Source organism: Molossus molossus, unplaced genomic scaffold (genome assembly GCF_014108415.1).
Source record: "Molossus molossus isolate mMolMol1 unplaced genomic scaffold, mMolMol1.p scaffold_m16_p_6, whole genome shotgun sequence".
Lineage (NCBI taxonomy): Eukaryota > Metazoa > Chordata > Mammalia > Chiroptera > Molossidae > Molossus > Molossus molossus.
In genome coordinates, this window is record NW_023425399.1 from 905,590 (window position 1) to 921,742 (window position 16,153).

At 62.9% G+C, this 16,153-nt stretch overlaps 1 protein-coding gene across 1 annotated transcript; it reads right to left on the bottom strand.

Moving 5' to 3' along the window:
- Positions 1-607: 607 nt before the first annotated feature.
- LOC118618821 (MRG domain binding protein) lies at positions 608-5,776 on the bottom strand. Its single transcript, XM_036245339.1, has 5 exons — positions 5,629-5,776; positions 4,667-4,788; positions 3,217-3,298; positions 2,858-2,932; positions 608-1,525 (listed from the first exon to the last, which is right to left on the bottom strand). The coding sequence occupies exons 1-5, from the start codon at positions 5,774-5,776 to the stop codon at positions 1,338-1,340; spliced, it is 615 nt and encodes a 204-aa protein (XP_036101232.1). The 3' UTR covers positions 608-1,337.
- Positions 5,777-16,153: the final 10,377 nt, after the last annotated feature.

The window sequence follows — 16,153 nt, forward strand, 5'->3', positions numbered from 1 at the left end:
AGTGGCAGGGGTGTTCGGGGAGGGGCAGCCTCCAACTCCACCCTGGGCTCTGTCCAGGTTCCTGCCCCGCGTGGCAGGGTGCTCTGGCTGCACACCCCGGGGCCCACACAGGGCTACGAGCTTCTGCTGCAGCTTCAGCGCAGGGTGGACGCTGAGGCCCGCTGCTCAGGGTCAGCAGACCCCAGCACAGATGCTGCGCCGAGCACCGTGGGCCTGCTGGGGAAGTGGGGTGCCAGCAACGTCAAGGCCCCAACGTGACTGGTTTGGTGCAGGCCAGCCTCCGACCTCACGCTGGGTGGCCCCCAGCACGGAGTCCTGGCCGTGCCTGGGGGCTCCCAGATGGACAAGAACCCGGTGTCCTTGTGTGTGAGGAGGTCGGCGCGGTGGCTGGCCGAGGGCCTGCCGCCTCCCCACCTGCGGACTCTGCTGTGCACAGCGCAGTCCCAGTCGCAGGCGGACGTCCAGCAGGAGGTCCAGCTCTGCCTCGTCGGCTCTCCCAGCATGTCCCAGGGCCTGGCTCGCTCCCAAGTCCCCACTCTGCACCTGTTACGAGTTTGTACCTACATTGTATCAAGCGAGGCATGTCTAACTGAACGCTCTAGTTATCTCAGAAAAATAAAACTTCCTATCATAGCCAAAGTAACTTATTTTGGAAACGACACAATCCCAGGTTGCTTTTCTGCGCTTTAATGTCGCCCAGTCCGGGCCGCCACCAGCCCCGTGGGCCTTCCCTCCACTCGCCCCTTTGGTCTGCCTGCAAGTCACTCGGTCATACAAAAATAACTACAAACTGTGTCTGGCATATAAAAACTGAGCAAAAAATGATCTCAGTGGCCGTTACCTTAAAACAAAACATCTCAGAAAAAATACAACATGGGTTTTTAACTTCTGTAGTATTTTTCTCGTATAAAACACTAGTAAAATAGGCTTCTCAGAAATTAAATAAGTGAAATATCAACCACACTATATACACCGTTACAGTACACGTGAACGAGGCCACACCCACTCTGGTCTCGGGTGCGGACAGAGGGGCCACCACGCGGCTCGGTGGCCTGTCTCCTGAGGTCACAGTCACTTGAGCCAGAGCAGCGGACAGATGGACCAGTGGGGACTGGTGCTCCTGGGAGGGTGGGGACAACGGGCGTCCTCCTCCGTCTGTCACGCAGGGCGTCCCTGATGTGATCAGCAGCACGCTCAGCCTGAGCGGCGATCCTGGTCTCTCTGATCCATCGAGCCCCAGGTGGTGAGTGGGTGCGGCAGAGCCCCCCACTCCCAGGGCAGGCAGGCAGGCCCCCAGCGGCCTGGTGACAGGGCCACCCACCCTCTCCGAGGGACGCCTACGTTCGGCGCCGCTTGGCGGCACTGGGGCTGGAGGGGTTGCTGTTGGCGGTCAGGACTTTGTCGGTGACTCGGCTGCGCTTGCGCTTGTCCGCCCCTTCCTTGGCCCCCAAGTCTGAGGAGTTCTTGTCTCTGTCTTTGCTGGACTTTTCGGTTGCTTTCCCCAAGCTTCCTGAAGATGAAAAAACTGGGAGACAAAATCATTTGGCTGAAAACAGAATATCCCGAATTTTATTTCACCTTCTTGTTCAGTTAAAAATTCTATTATCTACACGTGTGACGCTCTGAACCCAAGAGTCTCTCCTGAGCTGGGGGCCCGCCCAGCCCACAGAGCACCTGGTCCTCCTGAGGACGTGCCCACTGTGAGGGCCTCGGGCACCACAGGCTCAGGCTGCAGGACCCGCCCCAGCCGCCACTCACGCCTGTGCCGCAGGGTGGAGCCGGCTCTGTTACTCAGGGTTTGTCCTGCACTGAGCCCTCCGGGACTGCACACTGGGTCCACCTGACGGGGCCCGACGGTGCCCGGGGCCGCCCTGGGCTTCGTTCATGGTGTCAGCCACCCGCACGATGTCCATGCCCGGCGAGGCTCCTGCCCGAGCAGATGGAAGCTGCCTCTCAGCTGCTGGACCAGACAGAGCAGCTGTGGCTGCAATGGGCTAGAAGTACAGGCCGGGGCCTGCGCTGCGCCCTGCGAGAAGGCCCTGCCAGGTGGGCATTGTGTCCCCAGGGCCTGCGCTGCGCCCTGCGAGAAGGCCCTGCCAGGTGGGCATTGTGTCCCCGGGACCTGTGCTGCGCCCTGTGAGAAGGCCCTGCCAGGTGGGCATTGTGTCCCCGGGGCCTGCGCTGTGCCCTGCGAGAAGGCCCTGCCAGGTGGGCATTGTGTCCCCAGGACCTGCGCTGCGCCCTGCGAGAAGGCCCTGCCACGTGGGCATTGTGTCCCCAGGACCTGCGCTGCGCCCTGCGAGAAGGCCCTGCCAGGTGGGCATTGTGTCCCCAGGACCTGCACTGCGCCCTGCGAGAAGGCCCTGCCACGTGGGCATTGTGTCCCCAGGACCTGCGCTGCGCCCTGCGAGAAGGCCCTGCCAGGTGGGCATTGTGTCCCCGGGGCCTGCGCTGCGCCCTGCGAGAAGGCCCTGCCACGTGGGCATTGTGTCCCCAGGGCCTGCACTGTGCCCTGCGAGAAGGCCCTGCCACGTGGGCATTGTGTCCCCAGGACCTGCGCTGCGCCCTGCGAGAAGGCCCTGCTGGGTGGGCATTGTGTCCCCAGGGCCTGCACTGTGCCCTGCGAGAAGGCCCTGCCAGGTGGGCATTGTGTCCCCGGGGCCTGCGCTGTGCCCTGCGAGAAGGCCCTGCCACGTGGGCATTGTGTCCCCAGGACCTGCACTGCGCCCTGCGAGAAGGCCCTGCCACATGGGCATTGTGTCCCCAGGACCTGCGCTGCGCCCTGCGAGAAGGCCCTGCTGGGTGGGCGCCATGTCCCCGGACCCCAGTGCAGGGATGGGGTGAGCTCCGCACTTACCATCATCGGCCCCATTGTGGGGGTCCATGTCTTCCTTCATCTCCTCTTTCATTTCCTCTTCGATGATCACTTTTCCTGTGTGGGGAACAGCTGACATTTACTCAAAGCCCACGCTGCTGAGCGACTACACCCGGCCCAACCTGGGAGTGGCTCAGGCCAGGACGGCGCCCGACGTGGGTGGCCCACGTGGACTTTGCCACTTAAAGAAGCCGATTATGTGAACACGTCCTCCCCATCCAGGTGGGCCGAACGTCGCAGGCCAGAGACCTCACTCCTCCGAGGCTCACGACCTCCACGTCACCACCACTCTCGCCCTGCAGGCTCTCCTGTTCCCAGACCTGCCCCCGCTCCAGTCTCACCTTCCCGGACTTCTTGAATGATTTCTTCCGGAAGGACGAAGTTCCTCTCTGGATTTGGGAACGGAAGGATCTCAGACTCATGCTGATGGCAGACAGGGAATTACATTTTTTTAAGAAACAAAAATGTGATTTTAGCAAGTGACTAGAGACGTGTCACAGCAATTCAGGGGCACCTGGCGAGGAGGCAGTGCCATCCTGGGGCTGCCGAGGGGCACAGAGGGGTGACGCTGGCTCGTTCCCGCTTCCAGATGACAGACCCAGGGAGGGCACAGCTACAGGGGCGGTTGGCAGGAGTCACGATGGGGAAGAATGCTGAGTGGGTGTCGCTGGAGACACACTGGGGCCGCCTCTCCGCCGGCACATACCCTCCGGGCGGAAGCGGCAGCAGCCTGAGCACCCTGTGGGTGGGGTTCAGGAACTCGTGCTAACAGGCCCCAGAGCAGTGACACCCCAAGGTCCGACCCAGGCGTGAGTGACAGGCCCTGACAGGGAGAGGACAGCTATCCTGTGCTGAACCCCAGGGGTACCTGCAGCCTCCTGGGGAGTGTCATGGGGGTCCTCGAGTGAAAGTCTGTGCCTCAGAGCTGCCTGCCTATCTCCCCGAGGGCACCAGGGGCTCCCCCACAACAGGGACCCTGCTGTACCCATCTCCGTGTTCCACTTCCGGCCCCCACCAGCCTGAAGTCAGGATGAGGGAAGTGCCTGGGAACCAGGTGACGCCACACGGTACAGGTGTAGGGGCTCTGCTGACCCAGGGAACAAGGATGTGCCCGAGAGCAGGCTGGCCATGGCCCTGCGTAAGGCTGCCCTGGGAGGACCCCTTGAGGGCAGCAGCTTGTCCTCCAAGGAGCTGCGCCCTGAGCAGCCAGCCCCAGGGCACAGCTGTCACCTATACCCCGTCTGCCCACCACAAGAGCACCCGACAGACTTGCCCAAGGACGGGGTCTGGGTAGAAGGCCAGGCGGCTGAGTCTTCTCTGACCCCACAAAGGCTCCCACCTCAACCCCAGATGCATGTCCTCCTGTCCCTCTGGCCCTCCTGGTTCCCTAGGAAACCCAAGCAGCTGGGAGTCCCAGGAGGCCTGAAACCCTGCCTGCGTGGCCCTTATAGAACCCATCCTGTTCACCTGAACCTGACCCGAGTCTGTCCCCTTGCTGCCTGCAGCACCCGCGGGACCTCCGATGATGAGAAGGCTGGCTCCTCAGCCCGGGCTCCCCATTATCTCCCTATGGAAACCTTCGCTGGTCACCCATCTGCACAGGTGACCAGCTACCATTGCTGGTCTGCGCTTTCTGCAAACCCACTGGGAGCTACCCTGATTACTGCAGGGTCCCCCCGAGGAGGCAGGCTCTCCGAGCACAGCCGGGTGGCGTGGAGAGGACACTGCTGCCCGCTGGTCGGGGGAGAGGGGCTCTGGCCTTGAGAACTGGGGGGAAGGGGTCCAGCTCACCAGCGCCTGCATGTCGTACATGGTGCTTAGGTGGTCCCAGATGACCTTGGACGGCACCTGCCTCCCAATGTTCTGGCTGAACTTGTCCCTGATGCAGATCATGTGGAAGTGGCGGTTCACACCTGTGGTGGAAGGGGCGGGGTGTGGGGCAGAAATTAGGGGCAAGACGGGGACACCGGGGGTGCGGAAGTGGCAGGTGCAGGTGCGGGGTGCAGGAGAGGCAGGGTCCAGGGGTGGGGTGAGGAAGGGGCAGGGTCCAGGGGTGGGATGCGGGAGGGGCAGGGTCCGGGGGTGGGGTGCGGGAGGGGCAGGGTCCGGGGGTGGGATGCGGGAGGGGCAGGGTCCGGGGGTGGGGTGAGCGAGGGGCAGGTGCAGGGGTGGGGTGCAGGAGGGGCAGGGTCCGGGGGTGGGGTGCGGGAGAGGCAGGGTCCGGGGGTGGGGTGAGCGAGAGGCAGGGTCCGGGGGTGGGGTGCAGGAGGGGCAGGTGCAGGGGTGGGGTGAGCGAGGGGCAGGGTCCGGGGGTGGGGTGAGCGAGGGGCAGGGTCCGGGGGTGGGGTGCGGGAGGGGCAGGGTCCGGGGGTGGGGTGAGCGAGGGGCAGGGTCCGGGGGTGGGGTGAGCGAGGGGCAGGGTCCGAGGTCCGGGGGTCGAGAGAGGGCAGGGTCCGGGGTTGAGGTGGGAGGGGCAGGTGTCCGGGGTGGGTGTGAAGCGAGGGGCAGGGTCCGGGGGTGGGGTGTGAGCGAGGGGCCGGGTCCGGGGGTGGGGTTGCACAGAGGGGCAGGTGCAGGCGTGGGGTGCGGGAGGGGCAGGGTCCGGGGGTGGGGTGCGGGAGGGGCAGGGTCCGGGGGTGGGGTGAGCGAGGGGCAGGGTCGGGGGTGGGGTGCGGAAGGCCCCGCCCCGCCGCGCGCCCCCGGCCGTTGCCGGCTCGCCCCGCCCCCACGCAGGTCCGCGGCGCCCCGCTCACCGACGGGCTTGTGGCCCAGCATGGCGTGGAAGAGGCACACCTCCACCTCGGGGCTCCACACCACCGTCTCCTCGGCCGGGCTGGTGGCCGCCTCTCCCGGCCCCTTGTCGCCCGCCGCTCCCCCACCGCCCACCTCGGCCTCCCCCATGGCCCGGCCGCTCAGCGACGAGCCCCCGGCGGGAGCGGCGGGCCCACGGGCTCCGCGCAGGCGCACTCGCCGGGGTGCGTGCTCGGCGGACTCGCGCTCGGGCTCGCGCGCGACGCCGGCGCAGGCGCAGCTGAGGGTCGGTCCCGGCGCGCGCGCGCCCGCCCGCCCGCAGCGCCCCCTGTCGGTGCGGCGCTGCAGCGCAGCGCGGTCAGACCCCGCGGATCTCCGGAAATGGAGCGCATTTGGGGGAGGGATGCGGCCGCCCTCAATGAGGTTGTGGCCATCGCTGCCCAACCCTGGGTCAACTCCGTAGAGTGGAACTGGTGGAATTGCAAGTTGCGCCTCAATAAAGCGGCGCAACAGGCCACAGTCCATTCTGCGAGGGTGGGCTCCAAAGGGCTTCTATTGCCTCTGGCTGACCTCTGGCCGCTCAGCTGCACGAAGCGGCTTCTGCGCGCCGGGGAGGGATCCGGGCCCAGCCGCCGGGACCGCGGGCCTCGGGAGCGACCGGCAGGTGGGCGCCTGGGGGGTGCAGCGGGCTGCGGCGGGGCGGGGCCTGGGCGGGGTCCGGGCGCGGCGCGGGCGCGTGCTCACTGCTGGCCCGCAGCGGGGCGTGGCCGGGACAGAGCGGGTGGGGCCAGGCGGAGGGTTAACTGCCGGTCGGCTCCCAGCCCGGGGCGGGCCCAGGGGCGGGGCCAAGGCGGGGCCAACGGCTAGGAGGCCGCCCAGTGACGAGCTCAAAGCAGCGCCAATCAAGGCCTCCAGGGCCTCGCCCCGCCCCGCCCCGCCCCGCCCCCTTGCCGCCTGGCCACGCGGCTCGCGGGGCCCCGCTCGGGACTCCCGGGCAGTGCGCTCTCGGCTTCTCACCGGTGTGCTCTCGGCTTGGGTCCTGGTGCTGCCTGCGGGCTGTGAGTCGGGCGAGGCGCTGAGCTCTTTGGGCCTCGGTTTCCTCCTCCGTGCGACGGCACCAACAAGGGCGCATTCCCAGGGTATTGTTGGGGCGCCCTGCCGGCCGTCTGCTCGCTCGGGGACCGGGCACAGTTCGTAGGAAACAGCTGGAGCCGCACTGCGGAGCGCTGCCCCTTGGCCGATGCAGGCCCTGGTCGGCCTCGCCCGCCGAGACAGCCAGGTGACCTCAAAGCGGGGTCAACTGGCTGGAACCGGAATCTCGGCTTCCCATCTGGGGGGGACTGCTGGTGATGCCAGTCCCCACAATTCCGGGGCGGGGTGGCCCAGGGCCACCAGCTGTCATGTGAGCCCCGAGGTGGCTGGGCCTTCTGGTCCGGCTTGGCGGGTCTCCTGTGCCTGACCCAGAGCGGGACTTGACGCGTGGTGGCCGAAGGCCGGAATGGAGCACCGCCGCTTCTCACCGGCGCCTCACTCAGTCAGTGCACCACAGAGGGGCGCCTGGGGTCCCTACTCCCTGACCCCGTTCACTCTGCTCACTCGCACCCCATCCTTGACTTTTTCCGGTGGAGAGCCTCCTCTCCCGGGTGCCTGGAGACCTACCAAGTACCGCCAGCTGGGGCCTGCAGCCCACACATCCTACCTCCAGGGGGCGCCTTCCACCCACTGTTTGGACCCAAACCAGAGCTCCTGGAGACCTGCAGGCTGGAACCAAAGGAAAGCTTGTTCCCCTGCAACCCGGCCCCCCAGGACATGGCCAAGCATCTTGAAAAGGAAGTCCAGTTCCTCAGAGGGCACGTGAGGGATGCTGTGATGCCCCCCGGGACGTTTGTCCCGTCTGGGGAGTGCAGCCCTGTGGTCAGCTCCACTGACTCTCATAGCACCCTGTCTCAATATTATTACTGTACTATTACTGCCCCCACCACACCTGCAGGGCTGAGCGGGCCCAGGCGAGGTGGGGAGCCATGGGAGGCCGGTCTCAGCCGCTGGTCACTCCTGACTGGTGGGGGTGTTGGCTTCTTTTTGAAGTTGCTAGATTCAACATCAGGTACCTTTGAATTTCAGATAAATGATGAATGATTTTACAATATAAGCATGACCCAAATATTGCAGAGGATATGCTTACATAAAAATATTCACTGTTTAAAGTTCAGATTTAACGTTAAGGTGTCCTGTGTTTTATCTGACGATCTACCCATAAATTTGCCTGAATTACCTTCTGGTTGGCAGCATGATTTGTCCCAAAACCTGGGGGCCGCCAGGTCCATAGACTTCCCCCTGCCTCTCTGAGCTGTGAGAGAGGGACAGAGCGGCCCTGTCCCCGCTGGGCACTCATTAGGATTTGTAGAGGGAGTGACTGACTGGGGGGGGGCTCAGCCCTGGCTCTCCTGGGCTGATTTTGTGGGTGCAGAAGACCCCCAGGTAAGGGTGCACAAGAATCAACTTCACCGCCTCCTGCCTCCATGGACAGCATGTGCATTTCTGCCATCAGAAGCTGAGCTGCGAGAGCATCTTGTCCTCCTGGGCACGGCATGTGCTTGGGGCTGTGGGACTAGCCAATAAGAGGAGAAGGTGCCAGTTCTGATAGAGCTGGGCTTCTCGGAGTGTGTGCGTCCAGCTCTCACCAGGAGTGTATGCCTGGCTCTCACCAGGCGTGTGTGTGCCCGGCTCTCACCAGGAGTGTGTGTCCGCTCTCACCAGGCGTGTGTGTCCGCTCTCACCAGGCGTGTGTGTGCCCGGCTCTCACCAGGCGTGTGTGTGCCCGGCTCTCACCAGGAGTGCGTGTGCCCGGCTCTCACCAGGAGTGTGAGCCCGGCTCTCACCAGGAGTGTGTGCCCGGCTCTCACCAGGAGTGCGTGTGCCCGGCTCTCACCAGGAGTGCGTGCCCGGCTCTCACCAGGAGTGCGTGTGCCCGCTCTCACCAGGAGTGTGTGTGCCCGGCTCTCACCAGGAGTGCGAGCCCGGCTCTCACCAGGAGTGCGCGCCCGGCTCTCACCAGGAGTGTGCGCCCGGCTCTCACCAGGAGTGTGTGTGCCCGGCTCTCACCAGGAGTGTGTGTGCCCGGCTCTCACCAGGCGTGTGTGTGCCCGGCTCTCACCAGGCGTGTGTGTGCCCGGCTCTCACCAGGCGTGTGTGCCCGCTCTCACCAGGCGTGTGTGCCCGCTCTCACCAGGCGTGTGTGCCCGCTCTCACCAGGAGTGTGTGTGCCCGGCTCTCACCAGGAGTGTGTGCCCGCTCTCACCAGGAGTGCGTGTGCCCGGCTCTCACCAGGAGTGCGTGTGCCCGGCTCTCACCAGGAGTGTGTGCCCGGCTCTCACCAGGAGTGTGTGTGCCCGGCTCTCACCAGGCGTGTGTGTGCCCGGCTCTCACCAGGCGTGTGTGCCCGGCTCTCACCAGGCGTGTGTGCCCGCTCTCACCAGGCGTGTGTGCCCGCTCTCACCAGGCGTGTGTGCCCGCTCTCACCAGGAGTGTGTGTGCCCGGCTCTCACCAGGAGTGTGTGTGCCCGGCTCTCACCAGGAGTGTGTGCCCGGCTCTCACCAGGAGTGTGTGTGCCCGGCTCTCACCAGGAGTGTGTGTGCCCGGCTCTCACCAGGAGTGTGTGCCCGCTCTCACCAGGAGTGCGTGTGCCCGGCTCTCACCTGGAGTGTGTGCCCGCTCTCACCAGGTGTGTGTGTGCCCGGCTCTCACCAGGAGTGTGTGTGCCCGGCTCTCACCAGGAGTGTGTGTGCCCGGCTCTCACCAGGCGTGTGTGCCCGCTCTCACCAGGAGTGCGTGTGCCCGGCTCTCACCAGGCGTGTGTGCCCGCTCTCACCAGGAGTGTGTGTGCCCGGCTCTCACCAGGAGTGTGTGCCTGCTCTCACCAGGCGTGTGTGCCCGCTCTCACCAGGCGTGTGTGCCCGCTCTCACCAGGCATGTGTGTACCCGCTCTCACCAGGAGTGTGTGCCTGCTCTCACCAGGAGTGTGTGCCTGCTCTCACCAGGAGTGTGTGCCCGCTCTCACCAGGAGTGTGTGCCCGCTCTCACCAGGAGTGTGTGCCTGCTCTCACCAGGAGTGTGTGCCCGCTCTCACCAGGCGTGCGTGTGCCCGCTCTCACCAGGAGCTGTAGCAGCTGCCAGGGGGGCATGTGCCTGTGTCAGTCCCCACGCGTAGATCCCACTCTGCTGAGTCAGTTTGGAGGGGGTTTGTCATCAGCAGGTCTTGAGGTGAGGACCAGAGTGGGAGATGCTGCTCTAGCGCTGTTCTAAGTCGCCTTGCAGTGACATCATCTTTTTTAATCCTCACCCAAGGATATTTTTTACATTTCTGTTCAGATATGGTGGGAGGGAGAAAGAGAGAGAGAAGCATCGATGTGAGAGAGACACACCAACTGGCTGCCTCCCGCATGACCCTGCCAGGGCACCCGAGGTACGTGCCCTTGACCGAAATCAAACCCACGACTCATTGGTCCACGGCCCGACACTAACTGCTGAGCCAAACCAGCCAGGGTGACATCTCTTTATTTTCCAGTTTCTTTGTTGTGGGCTCTGTGGGCCTCCAAGCCCTTGGACACAGCCCTTTGTCATTAGCGCGAGGCCCTGCTGGAAGGACCTGATGCCTCACCTGTGACCCCAGGGACCAAGCGGAGAGGAGGGTCTCCTGGGTACTCTGTGCCAATGGTGATTTTCGTCCTTTGTGTTGGGGATATTGAGGCTCAGGGACGCTGTGGGTAACTGGCCACTATGCTAAGTGGGGTGCGAGGCTTTGCACTCTGCCTCTGTGACCCTCCATTCTCTCACCTTCCCTGACAGTGGGGGTCCCACTCATTGTTCCCTGCCGGGACTGACCACCCGCCCCTCCCCCCTCCCCTCCCACGGTCGCCAGGGAGACTGTGAAGCAGTTTGCGGGGAGCCCACTCTCCAGGAGGGATGTCACTGCTGAGGGTGGTGAAGAGCGGGGTGCGGTGTGGGAGCCTGCCCGACCAGGGCCAGAGCTCGGTCCTCGGGGAGAGCCCGCTCAGGTGTGACCGAGCAGGCAGTGAGGTCACAGTGATGGGGACCTAGTCCCAGCTTCTCGGCTCAGAGTGGCCCAGCCCTGGGGTGAAAGCAGGAGACCTTTGGTCTCCAGAGGCTGATGTTTTATTTTTTTTAATTTTTAAAAATATTTTTATTGGCCCTGGCCAGTTTGGCTCAGCGGTTGAGCGTCAGCCTGTGGACCAGAGAGTCCCGGGTTCGGTTCCCGCTAAGGGCACGTACCACAAAAAATATTTTTTTTTTTATTGATTTTTTTTTTTTTTTTTTTTTTTTTTTAGAGAGAGAGGAAGGAAGAAAGAGATAGAAACATCGGTGAGAGAGAAGCATCAACATCAATCAGCTGCCTCTTGCATGCACCCACTGGGCATTGGACCCACAACCTGGCCATGTGCCCTGACTGGGAATCGAACTGGGGACCTCTTGGTGCAGGGTCGACACTCAACCACTGTGCCACACAGGCCGGAGGAGGCTGATGTTTTATTGGTGTCTGCTTTTTTTTTTTTTTTTAATCCTCACCTGAGGACATTTTTCGATATTTTGTTCAGATAGAGTGGGAGGGAGGGAGAGAGAGAGAGAAACATCGACGTGAAAGGGACACATCGAGTGGCTGCCACCCACACAACCCAACCAGGGCCGGGACAAACTGCAACTGAGGTACGCGCCCTTAGCGGGAACCGAACCCGGACTCTCTGGACTGCAGGCCAACGCTCTAACCGCTGAGCCAAACCAGCCAGGACTACTGGTGTCTGCTGTGAAGACCCCTGTGCCCCAGACCCAACTTCAGGGACACCCCTGCCCCCAGAAGCTCTGCCCCACTCGCCCCCCTCGTCCATCCTATTTTCTAAGACGAGGGCATGCACACCCCCATCTGATGGCGAGTGTCATCGTCACTTCCCACTGTTACTCTCATCTCCTTGGACCCCCGGGAGCCTGGGGCAGTTTCGACTTCAGAACGTCTCAGGACAGCAATGTGACCACCACAACCCGCCTCGGAGGCTGTGCCTGGGTTACTGATCATTTCAGCTCTCAGGTGGGTTTCAAGGGGACTGACAAGGGCTGGATTTACTTTCAAAAGATGGCATCTTTCCCCATTAATTCTGCCTCCAAAGGCCAGCTCTGCTTTCTTGTGCCCTTACGACAAAAAGAAATGGTTCTCTGGGGCGGTGTGGATAATAGCAGAGGTGTGTCTCTTTGTAAAGGACAGCTATTCTCTTCAAAGGCTGGACAAGTCACTCTGAAATAAAACTCCTGCCCTGAGCTACCCCGAGCAAGGCTCTGCAGCATCCATAGGGCACCGTGCACTCCCCATCCATCCATCCATCCACTGTCCATCCGCCCATCATCCATCCAGGACAGCTGCAGCCTCAGCAGGGGTGGCCACCAGAGCAGGTGCACACTAGCGGGCAGCAGCCACAGCTGTCAGTGGCAGGAGGAAGGCGTGGGTCCCAGCCAGGGCCATGCTGGGCTGGAACGCACGTCCCTGTGTTCTGCCTCTGTCGCCCGCTCACCACTGACCGTGCTGTCCCAGGCCAGTCCTGTCCTACAGCTTTTTCCTCAAGAGCGGCACTCGGAACGCCATGGAGAGCAGGGCCTTGCTGGTTCAGGAGCCAGAGCTGTCCACTCCCTGCAGACAGGGAGCCACGGCCCCTGCTCCACCTCACGCCTTCAACTCAGATCCAGAAAGCAGCCTGCTCAGGACAAAGCAGGTGATGGCTGCAGAATGCCCAGCATCAGATGGCACCTGCAGGGTGGGCCCTGGGCATTCCTGGCGCTGGCTGAGCCAGCTCCTCTGCCCTGTGGATGGTGACCAGGTGTCACTGGGCCATGGGAGGGACTGAGCTCAGGGCTCACAGGCGGGTTCATCCTTCTCTATACGTGCACAGACACTGGTGCAGGGACACTAATGAAAAGCTTTCTTAATAGCAAAACACTGAAAAGCACATGGGTCAGAATCGATAGGGCAGGAGGTACAGAGCAGTGCAAAGCCGTACGAGGGATACTGTATCGATTTCCTGAGGCCGCCGCAACAAATCACCACAATGTAGCAGTTTCAAACCGCAGGTTTTTACTGTCTCATTGTGTAGGTCAGAGGGCTGCCCCAGCGGCTGGGTCCTCCGCTCAGGGTCACACGCTAAAATCGAGGCGTTGTCAGTGAGCACCTATTGGGACGCTCAGGAAGAAGCCCCTGGTGCTCATCCTTGCTCGCCAGGATCCAGTTCCTCGAGGCTGTAGGACTGAGGCCCCGTCCTTGCTGCCTGTGGCCTGGAGCTGTTCCCAGCTTCTCGGGCTCGGGCCCCTTTCTCCACCTCCAGCGAAGGCAGGTGGGGTCCTTCTCCTCCCTCGAGTCTCTCTGACTTCCCCTCCCGCTCCAGAGATGCTGGAGACGTTTCTCTGTTCATGCGATGGTTCACGTGACTTCGTAGGTCCACCTGGTGACCCAGGACGGCCTTCCTACCTTCATACGTGTGACCTTCATCACAACTGCAACATCCCTTTGCCTTATCACATAACACGACACGTATCCCAGGCTCCAGGGATTGGGGTGTGGACATCTGTCTCCACAGACACCAAACCACCTTCCCGAAAGTGGGCAGCTCTCAGATCTGTCGAGGGAGGACCCAGGCTGCATGGGTGACAACGGAGGCCCGGGGTGGACACAGGATTGCTGTCCACCCTTGTCCCTGTGCTGTGGCTTGTCCCTCCCCAGGACAGGACGCCCTCCCAGACTGCCTTCAGGGAGGACCTGAGTGGTGGGTAGGGACGGTGACATTTCCCGACATCAACACCTCTTGTGTTGGGCCATGAATACATATAACTTATTTGAAAATTACATAGATTAGAAAATGATAGATTTTCAAAGCACAAAAAATGAAAAGATTGACCATCAGGCCTCGGTCAGGGCCCACACAGCCTTGCAGACTGGGAAGCTATTTTGGCTTCCCTAGTAAGTAATTATTGGAAAGTCATTTACAGTCACCCTGGGGTGCCCTGCTGTGGCTCAAAGGTCAGCACGTCAGCCCGTGGACCAAAGGACTGGTCAAAGGCACATACCTAGTTGGATCCCCAGCCCTAGTCAGGGTCGGGGTCATGCAGGAAGCAACCAATTGATCTCTCTCTCACATCAATGCCCCCCCCGCCCCCGCTCTATCTAGAAATCAATGGGAAAATACCCTTGGGTGAGGATTAACAACAACGGAAAAAGTAAGTCACCCGGGGCATTTGCCTTTAAAGAACCCCGAGCTCAGCCTGGTGTTTGCAGGCAGCTCCCCGAGTTCTGGGCGGGCTGGGCCTGTCACTGCCCCCCGAGTTCTGGACAGGCTGGCCCTGTCACTGCCCCCCGAGTTCTGGACGGGCTGGCCCCGTCACTGCCCCCCGAGTTCTGGGCGGGCTGGCCCCGTCACTGCCCCCCGAGTTCTGGACGGGCTGGCCCCGTCACTGCCCCCCGAGTTCTGGACGGGCTGGCCCCGTCACTGCCCCCCGAGTTCTGGACGGGCTGGCCCCGTCACTGCCCCCCGAGTTCTGGGCGGGCTGGCCCCGTCACTGCCCCCCGAGTTCTGGGCGGGCTGGCCCCGTCACTGCCCCCCGAGTTCTGGACGGGCTGGCCCCGTCACTGCCCCCCGAGTTCTGGGCGGGCTGGCCCTGTCACTGCCCCCCGAGTTCTGGGTGGGCTGGCTTTCTGGGGGGCAGGCGGCGATGACGTGCGCACCTGCCAGCTGGTCAGGGGAGCGGCGGGGCCTGTGGGAACCACCCCCACGTGTGTCCTGAGGGGGGCGCCGGGCCAGGTGGGCCTTTTCTCTTCAGAAGCGTCGGGGACACTTCCCCTTTCTGGGCGGCACCTGGGCTCTCTGAGAAGGTGCCGCACCTGTGGGCGCGTGAGACAGTCAGGACGGACGGTTCAGCAGCTTCCAACTGGGAAGCAAGCAGGTGATGTGAGGCGGGACACCGCACCCCGAGTCACACAAAGTCACGTCGGGGAAACAACGGGAAACCTAACCTACAAAGACCTGTCCACAGAGGTAGAGGAGAGGAAAGAGTTTGTCACCAGTGAGCCTTGGGCCAGGAGGGGACACATGTCAGCACTCCAAGGGGACAGCGCACAGACAGGAGACCGCAGGCTCTTCCAGAGCCGGGGAGACAACCCAGCGCGCCCCAGCCGTCCAGGTGATCCCAGCTCGTCTTCACGTGGGGGCGTCCCAGCCCCGCGGGTTGCTCGCAGTTCACCCTAACCCTCCGTGACTGGGGTGACGTCTGTGGTAGCTCACTGACTTCATCAAAGGAAAAACAGACTCTCATAGCTTTGTGACAGGAGGCAATTTGGGGCGAGGTGCCCTCGAAGTCAGGCTGGGAGAGGCGCCTCTGTCCCGATGATGTCTGGCCGCAGACGGCTCCGGCCCTCGAGACGGCCTGTCTGGGCTGTGAGCTGGCCAGAGGCTCACTTAGCGTTGACAAGCTTTCCACGCCGCCGAAGGAACAGACAGTTCGCGAGGACGAGTGTGTGATGTCTTGCAGGGTAAATGCTGGAGAAAGGGGAGGGGCCCCTTTCTCCGCGGCACCAGGGACAGCCCACTGGGCTTCCTTTCCAGTGTCTACTGCTGCAGCCTTGAGCTGTTTCTCGGGTGGGACAGGTGCCGCCACCCTGAACCCCGGGGGCTGCCTCCTCCTGGCTCGGCACCCACAGCAGGTGCTCACTGAGCATGTCCAGTGGGGACAGGCGCAGGGACCGTGTGGGTGCTTGGCACCTGGGAGGTGTTCCCAGCCTGCTCCAGCTTTGGGTTACCTCGGGTAGGCCAGGGTCCCTGCCACCAGATGGGAGGGTCCACCCCGGGACAGGAGGTGGGACTCTGCCCTGTGGTCAGGGAGCTCGGTGCGGTGGTGGCATCACTGCTTGGTGGCCTTGGAGGCCCCTCGGAAGCATCCCTTTCTAATGGAGATGGATGATAGGGCCGCTTGGAGGAGCCCGGCTGCCGGGAGGGAAAGCAATTAGGTGACTAAGGGTAATCAGAGCCCGAGAGAGGTGACTGATGTGGACGAACAGTGGTCTGGCCGCCAGGGTGGCCCCGCCGTCGGACGCCAGGGTCCCGTCCCCAGGACCGGGCTGACTCTGGGACGGGGCGCACCCAGAGCCCTGTGAGGCCCACTCCTGCCCACGTGACCCCCAGGAGCCGCTTTGTCCTGCCAGGCCCGGGGTCCAGCGGCCCACCCGCCCACCCGTCCTCCCACCCGGGCGGTTCTTCTCTGGCGTCACCTGAGGGTGGCGTGATCCTCCCTGCCGCTTCCTGTTCTTCCCCTGGTTGCCTGTCCCCTTGTCTTCTTTCCTAATTCCTTTTGTCCCCCCACACTCCATGAGAGCATCAGGCCCCCACCCTGCCCCCCTCGATCCCCGAACAGCAAGGTCTGGCATGCACCAGGGGCTCAGGCAAATCTGTCCGTGGGGGTCTCCACCCACTTGGGGAGCTCTG

Excerpts from the sequence above, each read along its gene's own strand:
- LOC118618821 (XM_036245339.1), bottom strand. The coding sequence starts at position 5,776 with ATGGGGGAGGCCGAGGTGGGCGGTGGGGGAGCGGCGGGCGACAAGGGG. Across the intron at positions 4,789-5,628 it reads GCTGGGCCACAAGCCCGTCG|GTGTGAACCGCCACTTCCAC; the intron begins GTGAGCGGGGCG and ends CTTCCACCACAG. Across the intron at positions 3,299-4,666 it reads TGTACGACATGCAGGCGCTG|CATGAGTCTGAGATCCTTCC; the intron begins GTGAGCTGGACC and ends GTCTGCCATCAG.